The 15,479-nt window shown below is 41.7% G+C and overlaps 1 protein-coding gene across 2 annotated transcripts in view; it reads right to left on the bottom strand.

Annotated features, from left to right (window-relative positions):
* Positions 1-8,039: 8,039 nt before the first annotated feature.
* MAP2K3 (mitogen-activated protein kinase kinase 3) overlaps positions 8,040-15,479 on the bottom strand; it is a 76,765-nt gene continuing 69,325 nt past the window's right edge. Inside the window, exons 10-12 of one of the 2 annotated variants that reach the window (XM_012542849.3) lie at positions 13,245-13,384; positions 12,364-12,409; positions 8,040-9,842 (exon numbers count right to left, since the gene is read on the bottom strand). In XM_012542849.3, the coding sequence (XP_012398303.1) occupies positions 9,759-9,842; positions 12,364-12,409; positions 13,245-13,384 (270 nt within the window). In that variant the 3' untranslated portion in view covers positions 8,040-9,758. The remainder of the gene's footprint in view (positions 9,843-12,363; positions 12,410-13,244; positions 13,385-15,479) is intronic. The other variant, XM_012542848.3, reaches the window with a different exon arrangement.

Below are 15,479 nucleotides of genomic sequence, written 5' to 3'. Positions count from 1 at the left end.
TCTTGCTGTCTTGGGGAGAGAGAAAAATTTGGAACAACATTTTGCAAAGGTGAATGTTGAAAACGATCTTTGCACGAATTTGGAAAAATAAAATACTATTGAAATCAAAATTATTTAATAGTCCCCACTGCCTTTTCAGGATTCCCTCAGAAGAGAAGAGCCCACCTTACCCAATTATGACCCATAGCTTCCCCATTCTTTCCCCTCACTCCCAGTCCTCACCTCTGCTACCACCCCCTTTAAACAAGCCCAGCTTAATGAAAATTAAAGAACACATAGAGCCATTAATTATATGACCCATAAAATGCACTATTGCCTATTTCTAAAGCATATTCATGCAAAATTCTGCACAGACATCCTGGTCAAAGAATTGGACTTGGACAGAGATGGGGCATGTTTTTGTCAGACTAGCCAGCAGTGGCTTGGGAAGCCCAGACTCCAGCCGTAATGAAGTGAATTATAGGATAGAGAAATTTCAATCTGTGCATTAGGGAAGGAGCAACAAGGTATTAGCTGAATCTTGACCAAGACTGGGTTAGTTCTAATATTCGGGAAAGATCCTGTGCAAGAGCACAATTATTGCTTAATCACATGGTCCAATTGAGACTTTACCCCCCACCCCACCCGGTTTCTCTCATCCCTCAACAAGGACACTCTTTGAGGGTCAGTTTCCTCAGTTGTAAAAGGGGACGGGTCACTTCCCAGCCAAACACAAGCCCCAGCTTCTCAGCTGCATAGGCCCAGGGACTAGGGACAAAAGTTGGTCTCTGCTGCCTCCCAGAGGCAATAAAGGGAATTTAGCTTAGATTTTTGACCGAAGAAATATCTTCCCTGTGCACCCCTCAAGACATTGTAAGACAGTCCACCCTAGAATTACACACACACACACACACACACACACACACCCCTTTCATTCACTTTTCACACATACAGAAACATAATATACTTGTATCTAAAATTTTGGGGTGGGAAGAGTTGCACCTGTAATTTCAGGGTGGTAGGGGGTTCCCACAATGGAAACTCCCTCCACCCATTGCAGATGCAGAAAATCACCCGTAATTTAATCATAGATCGATGTCTGAGGCATCGAGAGGTGAACCCAAGATCACACAGCTAATCTGTAATTTATATTCTTTTTTTTTTTTTATAATTTATATTCTTAAGGAACTACCTGGGGTATTGAGAGGTTAAGTGGTTACTTTCCTGAGTCATTGCCTAGTCAGTAACTTCCAGAATTTCAGAATTACCTGGATAAATGAAGTGACCACCCATGATCACACAGGGAGAATATGTCACAGGCAGAACTTAAATTTCCCCTTTCCCCTCCTATGTGTGTGTGTGTGTGTGTCCAATGTAAAAAATTTTCTGATTTCTGAAGTTCTCACATCTTTCTAATCCCAGTCTCGTCCTCTGACATGGCACAAAATCACAGCTTTGGGGAGCCCAGAGTCTAGTCTTAATGAACTGGATTATAGGATAGAGGAATTTCAATCTCTGCATTAGGAAAGGAGCAAAAAAGGATTAACTAGATCTTGATTGGGACTGGGTTAGTCCTAATATTCAGGAAAGACCCTGGGCTCGGAATAATATTGCTTAGTCACATGGTCCACCTGAGACTTTATTCCCCCAAACCCAACTTCCGTCACCCCCACCCCTGGGGAAGGGTGATGAAAAAGGAAAGAGCATCGAGGATGTGCCTACTTGGATGTGCACACACACTCTCTTAGGGCACCAGCTTGGGAGGGATGAGGATTCTAGCTTTGACAGCTAAGATTCTCCCACATCTGTTATCCTGCAAATGGGGGCAGAGGAGGGATGTTGTAAATAGATAACTGGTTACAGGAGATGAGTTGCTTCTCTCTCAGATACTAACATGTCCCGGGCATTTTACTTCTGGGTGTTGGACAGAAAAAAAATATTTTTTCTTCTGTCTTTTCCATTCAGTGACTCAGTCCCTCCCTGCTTTCCAAACTCATTGTGTGTGACCTTTCTAATAAGTTATGTTATCTAGAAGGAATCAGTCTCATCAACCTATTCCTCTCCCTCCTTCATTTTTCCTCACATTTCTCCTTCAAAGCTCAAAGATGGAAAAAATCAGTTAGCCAAGCAAAAAAGCATGTTTAAGTGTTTGCTATATATTGAACAGCAAGGATTCATAGAAAAGCCAGAAATATGGTCCCTATCTTCAAAGAACTCCCATTGTAACAGAGGAACAACATGCCAATAACTATATGCATACAAGATATATAAAATACAAGGTATTTTAAAGGAGAGGCAATCTCGGAGAAAAGACCCTGACCAAGGTGGGAAGAGGGGAGGAGGGACACCAAGAAAGGCTTCTTGTAGAATGTGGGATGCAAGCTCAGTCCTGAAAGAATCCAGGGCACCCAAGATGCAGAGGTGAAAAGAGAGAATCCATTTTACAGATGGAGAATCCAAGGCTCAGGGAAATAGACATTTGGAAACAAAATAGAAATGATCTCATAAAAACAATGCACATATTCATTTTAAACCCTAAGAAATATTTCTGAAATGATGATACTGTGAGATCAGAGACAAAACAAAGGCAAGAATTTTGGAGTTAAATGGGATTAATTTTGGGATTGCAGATAGATGACAAGCATACTTGTTGACTTTGCACTCTCTAATTTACAGTGATCAGACCTTCCTAAGCATATGTAGGGGGAGGAGTGAACTGAATTTGGGCTGCTCCCAAAGATCTCACCTACACAGATGAGAAAAAGGGGAGCTATCTGTGAGAGGACAGCAGATAGATATGGAGAGTTTGGGGAAGGGTGATGAAGAAGCTAAAGAATGCTGGATTTGAAGTCGATCAGTAAATAAACATTTAGTATCTATTTATTTATTTTAGTATCTATTTATTTTTTACCAATTTATTTTAGTATCTATCACACACCATGCTAAGTACTAGGGATACATAAAGAGGCAAAAGACGGTCTCCTCCCCTCCAGGACCTTACAATCTAATAGAGAGACAACATGTAAAACTATGGACACAAGTCAGGAAAAATCTTATCAGTCAATATGCATTTATTAGGTGCCTACTATATGTCAGTTGCTGTGCTAAGCACTGAGTTCAAATCCCAGCTTTGATCCTTACTAGCTGAATGACCAGAAGAGATGGACAGACTAGTGGCTAGTTTGGAGTCAGAAAATCTCAGTCCAAGACTTGCTTCTTGACAGCACATACAAGCTATATGAACAAAGACAAGAATCAATTTTCAGTATGTCAGGAAATGCTCCAAGTTTCAGATTTGTGGCCAGTTGATGGAGGGAGTCTCTACACCATGAGTTGCCTTTGGAGCAAACCTCCCCCAAGTCATATGATCAGGGACATCAGTGAAGTCATTTAACCTGTCGATCCCCTGATTTATTCATCTGGATTTCTTACCTCATGGGGCTGTCATAAGAATCAGATGAAATAACAAATATAAAAGTCTTTACAAACCTAGAGGAGCTCTATAAATGTCAGCTCATATTATTATTCTGGGACCGAACAGGGGTTTCATCTTCTGACAAAAGAGATGCTATTCTCCAAGCCTGAGGCTAGTCTGAGAGGAATTTGGATAAATGAATGAACAGATGAATGGACAGATGGATGGATGGATGAATGGACAAATGGATGGATGGTTGGATAGATGAATGGTTTGATAATAGATGGACAGACGGACGGACAGATGGATGGATGGATGCTTTGATAATAGATGGATGGATGGATGGATGGATGGATGGAAAGGAAAGAAGAATAGGTGAAACACTAATCACATAATTGTAACCAGGCACTGTCCGAAGTTCTGGGGATACAAAAACAAGCAATACACACTTCCTGCTCTCAAGGAATTCATATTCTAATTCAAGAACACAGAACATAAGTGTTTTAGTTGCAAGCCAGATGGCATATGATCTTCAGGGCATATCCTTAATGTCATCATATCTTCTCTTGATTTTTGGCTCTCTTGATAGTGACAAGGTCTCTGGTGGCAAAACACTTTTTTCCCCAGGGTACAAGCAGAAACATTTGGCATGTCACATCTCATAAAGATTGCTCCTCTGGATGAAAGCTTCTGGGAGCCAGGTTACAAGCAGGGATGGCAGTCTGGGGGACATTGCTTTTTTGCAGGGCTCTTTTTGGCTCAGAGTGCTGGACTGTCTCCATAGGGTTTGAGTGGAAAGGGCACTGAAGTGATGGTGGTGGTTTGACATGCTGACAACATGCTGCCTCTTGTCTCTTTCTCAGAGTGCTCTGCCTTCCTGTCCCACTGATAGCAATTGGTTAAGAGGGGAATAAACACATATTAGGAAATGGTAGTCAGGGAAATCACAGGAATAGTGATTGAAGTCATAGGGTAGTGATTGATACATCCTTTCTGAGTCTGAAGGGGTGGAGTTGGAAATGAAAGGAAATCATATAAATGTCAAAGGATAGGAACAGACAATTCTCAGACAAAGAAATTGAAACTGTTTCTTGCCATATGAAAAGATGCTCCAAGTCATTATTAATCAGAGAAGTGCAAATTAAGAAAACTCTGAGATACCACTACACACCTGTCAGATTGGCTAGAATGACAGGGAAAGATAATGCAGAATGTTGGAGGGGATGTGGGAAAACTGGGACACTGATAACATTGTTGGCAGAATTGTGAACATATCCAGCCATTCTGGAGAGCGATTTGGAACTATGCTCAAAAAGTTATCAAACTGTGCATACTCTTTGATCCAGCAGTGTTTCTACTGGGATTATATCCCAAAGAGATATTAAAGAAGGGAAAGGGACCTGTATGTGCAAGAATATTTGTGGCAGCCCTGTTTGTAGTAGCCAGAAACTGGAAACTGAGTAGATGCCCATCAGTTGGAGAATGGCTGAATAAATTGTGGTATATGAATATTATGGAATATTATTGTTCGGTAAGAAATGACCAGCAGGATGATTTCAGAAAGGCTTGGACAGACTTACATGAACTGATGCTAAGTAAAATGAGCAGGGCCAGGAGATCATTGCACACAGCAACCAGATTTACAATAATCAATTCTGATGGACTTGGCCATCTTCAGCAATGAGATGAACCAAATCAGTTCCAATGGATCAGTAATGAACTGAACCAGCTACACCCAGAGAAAGAACTCTGGGAAATGACTAAAAACCATTACATTGAATTCCCAATCCCTATATTTTTGTCTGCCTGCATTTTTTTTATTTCCTTCACAGGCTAATAGTACATTATTTGAAAGTCCAATTCTTTTTGTACAGCAAAATAACTGTTAGGACATGTATACTTATTTTGCATTTAATTTATACTTTAACATATTTAACATGTATTGGTCATCCTGCCATCTAGGGGTGGGGATGGGAGGAAGGAGGGGAAAAATTGGAACAAAAGGCTTGGCAATTGTCAATGCTGTAAAATTACCCATGCATATAACTTTAAATAAAAAGCTATAATAAAAAAAAGAAGAAGAAGAAAGGAAATCATAGCAGGCCCAAAGACAGGTCAGAAGTGGTATAGTGGACCTGAGATTGGGAAGATATGATGAATGCCACCCCCCATCAGAGCCCAGGGTCATAAATCACAAATGATGATTTTGCAAGTTAGGTTATGGTGTGAAGCAAAGGAGCACAAAGAGTCTTTTAGTTGAAGAAAGTGTACTGGAATTGGAGGCAGAAGATCCGAGTTTAAATTCTTAATTACTGACTATTATCATTCCATTATTGATCACCATGTGAAGCAAACAGAATTCTAGTTTGGGGTTGCAGAAGTTTGAAATCTCTTTGTAATGTTTCCTAACTGTGTGACCCAGAGCAAATCATTTGACTTGTGGGTAAGTTGTTTTTCCTACATAAAATAAAAGGAGGGAAGGTGGAACAAAATGGGTTGTCATCAATCTTTTTCCACTTCTATATCTATGAACACCTGAAATGATCAAAAGTCCTAGGAGTAAATCTCCTCTGACATTTAACCAGCTGTGTGGCCCTGGGCTATTTCCACATCTGTAAAAGAGGGATAAAGCAATTAGGTCACACACTGAAGTCATGAAGACCTGAGTTCAAATCCAGCCTGGCACTTACTGTATGAGCCTGGGCAAAAACCTGTTTCCTCGTCTGTAACACGAGCTGGAGAAAAATGGCAAACCGCTCCAGCATCTTTGCCAAGAAAACCCCAAATGAGGTCACGATGAATTGGACAGGATTTTACAAGAACAAAAGAAAATAATCTTTGCATTGCCTAACTCCAAGTGTGTTGTGAGGAAGGCCCACTGGAAACTTTTATGACATCTCTCCTGAAGCTCTAAACCACCTAGCTTCCAAATCGGAATCCACATCCCCAGAACGTTGTTCCCCAGTGAGAGGAAACTCACCTGGGGAATATGGAGGGGAGGAAGGGGTTAACAAGAACTGTGACAGCATCTCTAAAATAAAAAGAAAGACTGGACTATGGTCACAAAAGGCGCTTTTAGTTCCAACATCCTATGATCTTATATTTTCCTCCCTACAGTATTAACTCCCTTGGAAGGAATGGCACTAAGGGGAATCACTCAGTGGTTTTTCTAAATAAGAATAAGTATCCACTTATACATACATACATACATACATATACATATATATATATATATATATATACACACACACACCCTAGAAGGATGCAGTTTTTTTGTGATAACCTCTCCCCCCCAAAAAAAGAAACATTTATCAATTATAGTGGTTTAAGACATATTCTCACACGTGACTTTATTTTTTTTTTTTACTTTTTATTGAAAACAGCAACCAGGTTCCATCTCAGAGACTGGTGGAACAGAGACCAAGACAGTGGGATGGCCCTACCTCTTTACTGGAACAGGTATTTTCCAAATTCTGAGTCTTTTTTTTTTATATTTTCTCCCTCAATTTTTTCTTTAAAAAAATTTTTTTAAACAATCCCCAAAGTAAATCATCCACAGTGGAAGAACACATCCCTTGGAAGTCAAAGGCACCACTCCCACCAGCATCCACAGGACAGGAGCTGTTTGTTAATGGGTAGGAACTCACCTGCCCCTCACTCCTCTTTGAACAGAGGCTTTGGGGAGCGCAGTGATGTCCCCATCTACCCCCATCACTACCAATAGTTAGCCAGACATTTTGATAAAGCAATGCCTTGTAACTGGGTGAGCTAACACCCACTGGGGAGGTGGGAAGAGTGAAAGGCATCTAATCCATGCAAGAAAAAATAGCCAAACCCTCAAAGCAAGAGAAAAACAAAACTTAAGATAAATTAAAAAAAATAACTCAAAACAACCAAGCAAGTTAACGTTTATGACCAAACTTCACACCGTAGTGTAGGCAGCAGGATACCCACACGTATTTCAAAAAATCAGGATGGTTTGCACATTTACTCTTTTTTTTCTTGAGGGAAAGGGGAAGGAGGGAAGAATATAGACCATTCCCAGAACCACTGGAAACATTCAAAACTCCCCAGGCAGCTCAGACGGTGAAACTCCCACAGCTGCAACAACTATAACTACATTTCTCTCTAACGAATCATTTGAAAACCCCTCTGGATTATACAATCCTTAGAGGCAAGGTGACCCCCCACTACCACCTTTGAACAAAGGGCACAGAACTTCAGTTTAAACAGGGGAGGGGGAAAAGGAAGGGAAAGCTCTCCCTCCAAGGATAGGGAGTTCAGAAACTAAAAAGAAAATGGAGGTCATTGGTACAGAGATAGAGTTGCTAGACCTTATGAGTGATAGGTATCAGGAGGAAGTGAGATTTCTCCAAAGCTGAGAGAAAGAAACAGAGGAAGAAAGGGAGAGAGGTTTGCGGCAAGACCTGTTGGAATTGAACCTAACTGTTGGAAAGCAGGTCTAAGGAGTCTGGGGCATCCCATCTCCACCCAGAGGTAAATATCCTAAAATCTTTTGAACTAAGGCAGGGGTCCTCAAACTACGGCCTGAGGGCCAGATGCAGCAGCTGAGGACAATTAACCCCTCACCCAGGGCTATGAAGTTTCTTTATTTAAAGGCCCACAAAACAAGGTTTTTATTTTTACTATAGTCCGGCCCTCCAACAATCTGAGGGACAGTGAACTGGCCCCCTATTTAAAAAGTTTGAGGACCCCTGAACTAAGTTGTGAACATTAGCTTCTTGACCAAGCCGGCTTTACAGCATCCATACCGTACCTCTCTCCATCTCCACCCCCAGCAGTTTCAAAGACAGCTGGATACTTCCTCAAAGAAAATAACTGGTCCTAAAGTTTATTTCCACAGATAGCTCTTTCTGCTCCTTCTCACCCCAAGGGAAGTTCTCAGCAGAAAAATGAGGAAAGGCTTTATGTAAGAGGTTATCCCTAAACTAATCCTTGAAGGAAGGCTGCAAGTTTCTAAGAGATGGAGGAAAGGAGGGAAAGGGTCTTCTAGGAAGGAGGTGCAGCCTGGGCAAAGACCCAGGATAGGGGATGGGACCAACCCTCTGGTATTCACAGTAATCAGGTATGACCCCAGAACCCATTTCCTCAGGAGGGAGGACTATGTCATCAGATTAAAACAAGGAAACAGTTTTAAAAGTTCATTATATATAGATATAAAAAATATACAACCTAAGTTTTGCCTACCCTATACAATTTACTGTTTATATAGGCTCATAACACTCTTGGGTTGTCAGAAGGACAAAAAAAAAAAAAAGAACCTGATCTGATCCCCAAGGCTAGTATAGAAGAGATGGTTTGGGAGTGGATTCTGGAGCAGCTTAGCAGGTCACTGGGACCATGAGGGCACTTGCAGAGCCTCTGAGAGCCCGGCACCTTGGGGAACAGCAGGAGGGCCAAATCCTCACTTCTCACACCCACCGCTTCCATGACATATCCACACACTCAAGCCCTAGAAAAGGGGGTGTACTGGGCTGGAAACAATAAGAGGGAAAGGGACAATGGCCTCAAGCAGTCATCAAGGATGACATATTGTCTTTGTCACCTAGTATTAAGCTTCCTATCACTACCCAGGACAAGCTCCTTCCCATAGCTTTATTCAAAGGCTACTTGGCCCATGCCATCCCACCACCCATCCCCAGTAGCTCAAAGCTCTCCCTCCAAGGACAGGGACTCCAGAGTCTAAAAAAATGGAGGGTTTCGGTACAGAGATAGGAACTTCTACACTTTAGGGGTGAGAGGTATCAGGAGGAGAATAGGTTTCTCCAAGGCTGAGAGAAAGAAAGAGATTTGGGGGAAGTGATGAATAAATGACTAAACAACAACAAAAAAAATTACAGAACTGGTAGTCCCAGAAACTCACTCTACTCCAAACATCGGGCAGCTCTGCTTAGTAGGTCAGTTTTCTTGGCACTTGGGACAAATGGCACATTGCAAGACCTGCTGGATCTACCCTTCTGCCTTCAGAACCACCATCACCCCAATCTTAACTCTTCAGGCCCAGTTCCTGGCTAAGCAAAGGACTGGTTTCTCAGCCCTTGGGAGTCATGCTTGTGAGAGTCTCGCCAGTGAAGAAACTCCATGTGCCCAACGTCACATGGGCTTCTGTGGAAGCAACGGCCTGACATTGTTCTTGGCTTTGGATTTCCATGGTGCTGGCTAGGTAGCTCTTTTAGCTCAAAGGTACACAGGATGACATGAGATAAACTAACGCCGTGCTCCAGGCTGCAGGTGGACAGGGCTGGGGACTACGTGATCTGTGCAAACCACCGAGAACGCTGTTCCTCATTTCTTTCCAGGGAGAGGGGAAGAAGATTCTCCATAGAGCAATAATGTCCTTTCCCTATGAGTCCTCGCCCAGGATCTCCTTCACAAAGGCGGCGATGTCTGTCTCTTTGGTTTTGTGCAAAGTGAAGAAAGGATGCTCCTGTCGGAGAGAAAACAAAAGCCAGGCTGGGTCATTTCATCATGAACAGCACAGGATGAGGTGCTGCTGGCCCTATTCTCTCTCCCTGAATGACCATTCCAAATCCAACCATCCTTCATGAAGCTTCCTCAATGACTCCCACCAAGGATGACTCCCCTTCCTGATGGCTCAGTATACTTCTTATCTATAATATGCATTTTATTTTTTTTATTATAGCTTTTTATTTATAAGATATATGCACTGGATAATTTTTCAGCATTGACCCTTGCAAAACCTTTTGTTCCAACTTTTCCCCTCCTTCCCCCACCCTCTCCCCCAGATGGCAGGTTGACCAATACATGTTAAATATGTTGAAGTATAAGTTAAATACAATATATGTATATATATCCAAACAGTGTAATATACATTTTAACAAGGACATCACTACTGAGAAACAGTGTGGAGCAAAAACTGATCTTGGAGTCAGGAAGACTCAGATTCAATCCCACTTCTGATATGTGAGACTCTAGACAACTTTCTTCATCTTTCAGAGTTCCAGGCGACTCCCCCACATCCCTAAGTTTCAGAGAAGGTACTGATGGGGAGAGGGAGGTTTCCTCACTCTTTATCAATGAAAGCATAGATCTAGTCCCTATCTTGTGTTTGTATCATTCTAGAAGGCATGGATATGAAGTCAATGGTTTAAGACTATGGTGGGGAAGCCTCATCAGCAAAATGTGGCTAATAAATAATTCTTGCACTATCCAGGGTGTTGCAGGAACACACAGCATTCCATCTCCTACCTACCGTTAGAGGTTGGACCTCCATGTCTGGAAGACATCCCCCCTTTTGCCCTACCTCCTCCTCTTAGTGCCCTTAGAAGCTGAGTTTGATAGAACTTTTTACAAGAAACCTTTCCTGATCTCCACTCCCATCCAAATTACTTTGTATTTATTAGGAAATGTGTGGATATGCATGAATGCACATGTGTGTGTGTGTGTGTGTGTAAGTCCTGATTACTTAACTAGAGTGCAAGATCCATGAAGGCAGGTATACTCCCCAGAGACAGATGCTGACTAAATTTAATCTAACAAAGCAGGAATTATCCCGTCAGATGTCTGGGTAACTGCTACTCTTCTCCACCTGTATCTCCATCACTCTGGCCAACACAGGGGATCTTCCAGACCCTGGAGAAGCCTACAAGCCCTAACTGAAGCAGCAGCAGCTGATTCCAGTTCTAAGATCCCCCAAGGAAGACATGCTCTTTCTCGAGGGTCTGAGAACCCTGTGGGACTGCCTCTCTGGCAGGCTCAGAATTATTTGATCTCAGAAAACAAAGGCTGGCTAGTGTCAGTGCCCATTTCTATGTTGCTTTTGAGTTTCAAGTACCCTTTTCTCACAATAACCCTATAAAGAAAAGCAATTTAAGTACATTTCTCCTTGATTTATAAAAACTGGGGCACAGAGATGTCACATGACAGTTGGGGGGGTTGGCGCTAAGTAAGATCTGAATTCAAATTCTGCCTCTTAAGACTAGTCTTGTCCTATTCCTGAGCTGATTCTCTGAGGATTTCTGCAGATCCAAGCAATCCCCTTTAGATCTGGTCCAGGCCAGAACTTCATCCCCTTGGGTTAAACAAGCCTTCCTTAGAAGGCAGGAGTTAATTCCCTGAGTGAGCTCCCCTATAGCACCATCACTTCAAGGTCCTATGACCCACAAACCGTGAGAAAAAGGCCGAGATCCACCATTTTCCAAGCTGCAATTGCCTTAGAGTACAACTCCAACAGCATCATTCCAACTGTGCCAGCACAGAAACAATGGCCCAGTGAGCAGTCCATCTCTGGTGCGGGTGCTCAGCTATACCAAAAGTCGATCACGCAAAGGGCTTTTCTATCCTGTGCCCAAAGCCAGAACTGACTCCCAGCCCTGGCGCTGGCTCATGCCAGGAGGCAAACCCGGTAGCCAACCAATTGCTCTTGAGGTCCAGGTTGTGGTATATGAATTTTCCCCTAAGGCTTGTGTAAACTCCACATGGACTTGAGGAAAGTCACTGAGTCACTAAGCATGCTTTTCCTGAACCAGACCACTTCCCCCCAGAGCTAATTAAAGTTTTGGGCTTTCCATGCCTCTGATTTCCCACTGGCCAAAAGCCATTTTTCCCAAAAGTGTGCCCCAATTCCTATAGCTAAGAACTTTATTAACAGAAACCTCTCTCTTGATGTGGAAGGTGAAGGAATATATTTGGAAATGAAGGTGAAAGAAAAACAAAAGACATTGATAAAAAATGTTTAAGGAAAGCAAAAGAAATCTGCTTACCAGCCAACATTCTATACCACCCCCACCCTGGGCTAAACAATTCATTTAACGAGACTGATAAACACATTCTGAATGGGCTGGTATTCTGGAATCTCCCTAACTGGATCGTGACCTGCCTCCCAGGGTAGTCACAGCCTCTGACATCCAGGGTAATACCATCTGGTATGTTCTTTACACTTGCAAAGTATTGCTTTTGCATGGGGAAGTTGATTCTCGGACACTCACCATTAGCTGCAGGTAGCTCATTCGCTCTGCGGGATTCTTCCTCAAGCTACAATGGAAAAGCAGAATAGACATGAATCTTCTGAGCAAGGAATGAAGAGCAAGAGATCATACATTCCTTCCCCAGCCCTTCACTGCCCGACTCTAGGAGCCCAGAGAGATTTCACCTGCCAAGAGGGCAAGGAAGAACTGGTATATAAAGCAAGACTTAAACAAGATATTTCTAACTTCAAGTCTAGTGCCTTTTTCACTATGCCAACAGTTCCTCCATTTCATGGTGTGAAAATCCCTTGGAGGTTCATGCTTAAAACTCTTTAATAGCATCTTAAGTTGTAAATCATTTCAGACTATATGAGTAGTTATTAATTTATCCTTTTCTGAAGGGGATTTACAGAGCAAAAATAATGTTGAGATCCACTGCACTATGTTACACTACCTTAATAGAAATATGAATGTCCTAAAGGCAGAGGTAGATTAGGCTGTTTTAAACTTAATCAATGGCAGGGTTTAAGACAGGCTGGCTGATCATCTATCCTGTATCGAGGCAGAGGCTGGAGCAGGTAGGTGACCCCTAAGAGCCTTTCCAAGGGCTCTCCATGAGGTTTCAATGAAAGTAGTTAGAAAGGAGGCTCTTTGCCCACTCTCCTCTTCAAGACCACCACCAGCTTAAGACCAAAGTGTGGCCCAGATAAAACATGGCACCCACTAGCCTTGCTGGAAAAGCATTACACACACGGCTGAAAGGCTCTGGAAGTTTAGTCAGCCCCATTGGGAAGGGGTAAAGACCTCTCTTTCTCCAAGAGAATGATTTTGTCTAAAACCTCAGCTCACAAAAAGCCATTACCACCACCACCACCATCATCATCACGAGAAAAAAAACTCACCACTGGGCTGTGAAGTCCACAAACTCGGGAGAGAAGCGATCGGCAGGGAGCTGGGGAGAAGGCTCTTCTACCACTTGTTTCAGCTGCTGGAATGGGGTCCCCCATGACTCATATGGAAACCGAAGAATTGCCATCTCAATCTGTAGCCCCGGGAATAAGATCAGTAACTTTCATCAACCACTTCCACTCACCCTTCCACAATCCCACACAGACTATACCCTCACCCAGTCCTGAACCCATGAGAGGAGACAAGGTCAAAATGTTGATACCATTTTACTAGAGAAAAACTTAGGCACTCAAAATCTAGCCAGCCAAAGCAGAAGAGAAACTCCGGTTTCCCATTTCTCTCTTGACTACATTCGGTCTAATGGGCTGGGCTCACAGGGCCAGATTCTCCTGCTGGCACTTATAGCTAAGCTGGTAATCATTCTTTCTACAGTAGGGGATAACTCTCTCATCCCAAGAAGGGAGATCTCCAGAAATAGAGTTTGACATAAATACCACACAGACAAGTCCCTGGCCACAACAGGACCTTATCTAACCCTAACTTATGGGATACATACAGAAAGTCTAGAGACTATAAGCTCAACTTGAGATAGAAATCAGAGGGCAGAAAGAAAGATGGGGAACTTGGTCATCAAGCCAGTGAAGTACATCAAAGAGTATCTGGTCAAATCAGATTTTATCTAGGAACTGGGATTTTTTTAATTGCTTAGTCCTTTTTTTTTTTAAACCAGGTTTAGTACTTCAACAGGTTGAACAGATAGAAAGGGTAGGTATTTTAATCTGTTCTGTTAAAATCCTCACCCCAAAGAAAGGGAGGACAGACTTTAGATTTGATGGTTGGAGTGAAAGAACTCTGGGAGATGACTATGAACCACTACATAGAATTCCCAATCCCTATATTTTTGTCCACCTGCATTTTTGATTTCCTTCATAGGCTAATTGTACACTATTTCAAAGTCCGATTCTTTTTGTACAGCAAAATAAATGTTTGGACATGTATAGTTATATTGTATTTAATTTATACTTTAATATATTTAATATATATTGGTCAACCTGCCATCTGGGGGAGGGGATGGGGGGGAAGGAGGGGAAAATTGGAACAAAAGGTTTGGCAGTTGTCAATGCTGTAAAATTACCCATGCATATAACTTGTAAATAAAAAGCTATAATAATACTATTTAAAAAAAAATTTTTTTAATTTTATGGTTGGGGTTTTTTCCTCCCCAGTCTTGATATAATCCCATAATCTACAATCATATGATCCATACTCATACTCACTACATGCCATACAGAGACACATGAAATAGATTATTTTCAAATAGTGTATTGAATTATTTTTTAAACTTAAGATGCAACAGTATCTTCATTAAGTGAAGGTCATCTGTCATTGATATTTTGACACTGATATTTTTGACAGGACATATTTTCATTGATATGAAAACAGCAAACCGTCCTTGAACCTTACTAGAAGATCAGGAGTATGAAAGCCAGAGAATTTTTAAAATTCAATTTAAAAATTAAATTTTAAAACAGTTCAGCTGTTACTGAGAGGCACAAGTGAATAATGGGCTCAAGAGATTGTAGTTCAAACAAATGATTAGAACTGGAAATAAAAGAGTACACATGTTCTTAATTAATGAATTTCCAGTTCCTCACTGATATCAGCCCAAACTCCATGTTTAAAAAGACAGACATATGTTTATAATTTATGCAGCTCTAGAACTATAACATGTCATTATATGTTTATATATATTACATTACATATACACATATATCTACATGCACATATACAAATTTGCATGCATCTCTTTCAGACAATAAAACCTAATTTATTCAGATACGCTATTGTGGAAATAAAGGTTGTTCCACATACTAAGGTAAAGTCTGCCTCTGCAGAGGCTGAATCAAAAAATTGGTTTGCTCAGAAATCAATAGTGTAAACAAGCAAAATATCAAAACTGCTCAAAAGCACATAGTAGGCACTCAGTAAACGCTGAGTGAGCCAAGAAGGTACTGGAGAAACTGAAAATTTCTGCAGTCAACAAAAGCTTACTTATCAACACACACGCTATCTCTGCACCTAACACTACAATCATTTGTTCTGTCAGAACAACAAAGGGGATGGACTATCTCTAAGGTTCCCTTTTTAACACTCAATCCTAAACCTTATGCACACAGTACTTCTTTCAAGGAAGGAGACATTTTCCCCGTTTAGAGCATCCCAAATAA

Source organism: Sarcophilus harrisii, chromosome 1 (assembly GCF_902635505.1).
Source record: "Sarcophilus harrisii chromosome 1, mSarHar1.11, whole genome shotgun sequence".
NCBI lineage: Eukaryota > Metazoa > Chordata > Mammalia > Dasyuromorphia > Dasyuridae > Sarcophilus > Sarcophilus harrisii.
This window is presented reverse-complemented; position numbering and strand designations above follow the sequence as displayed.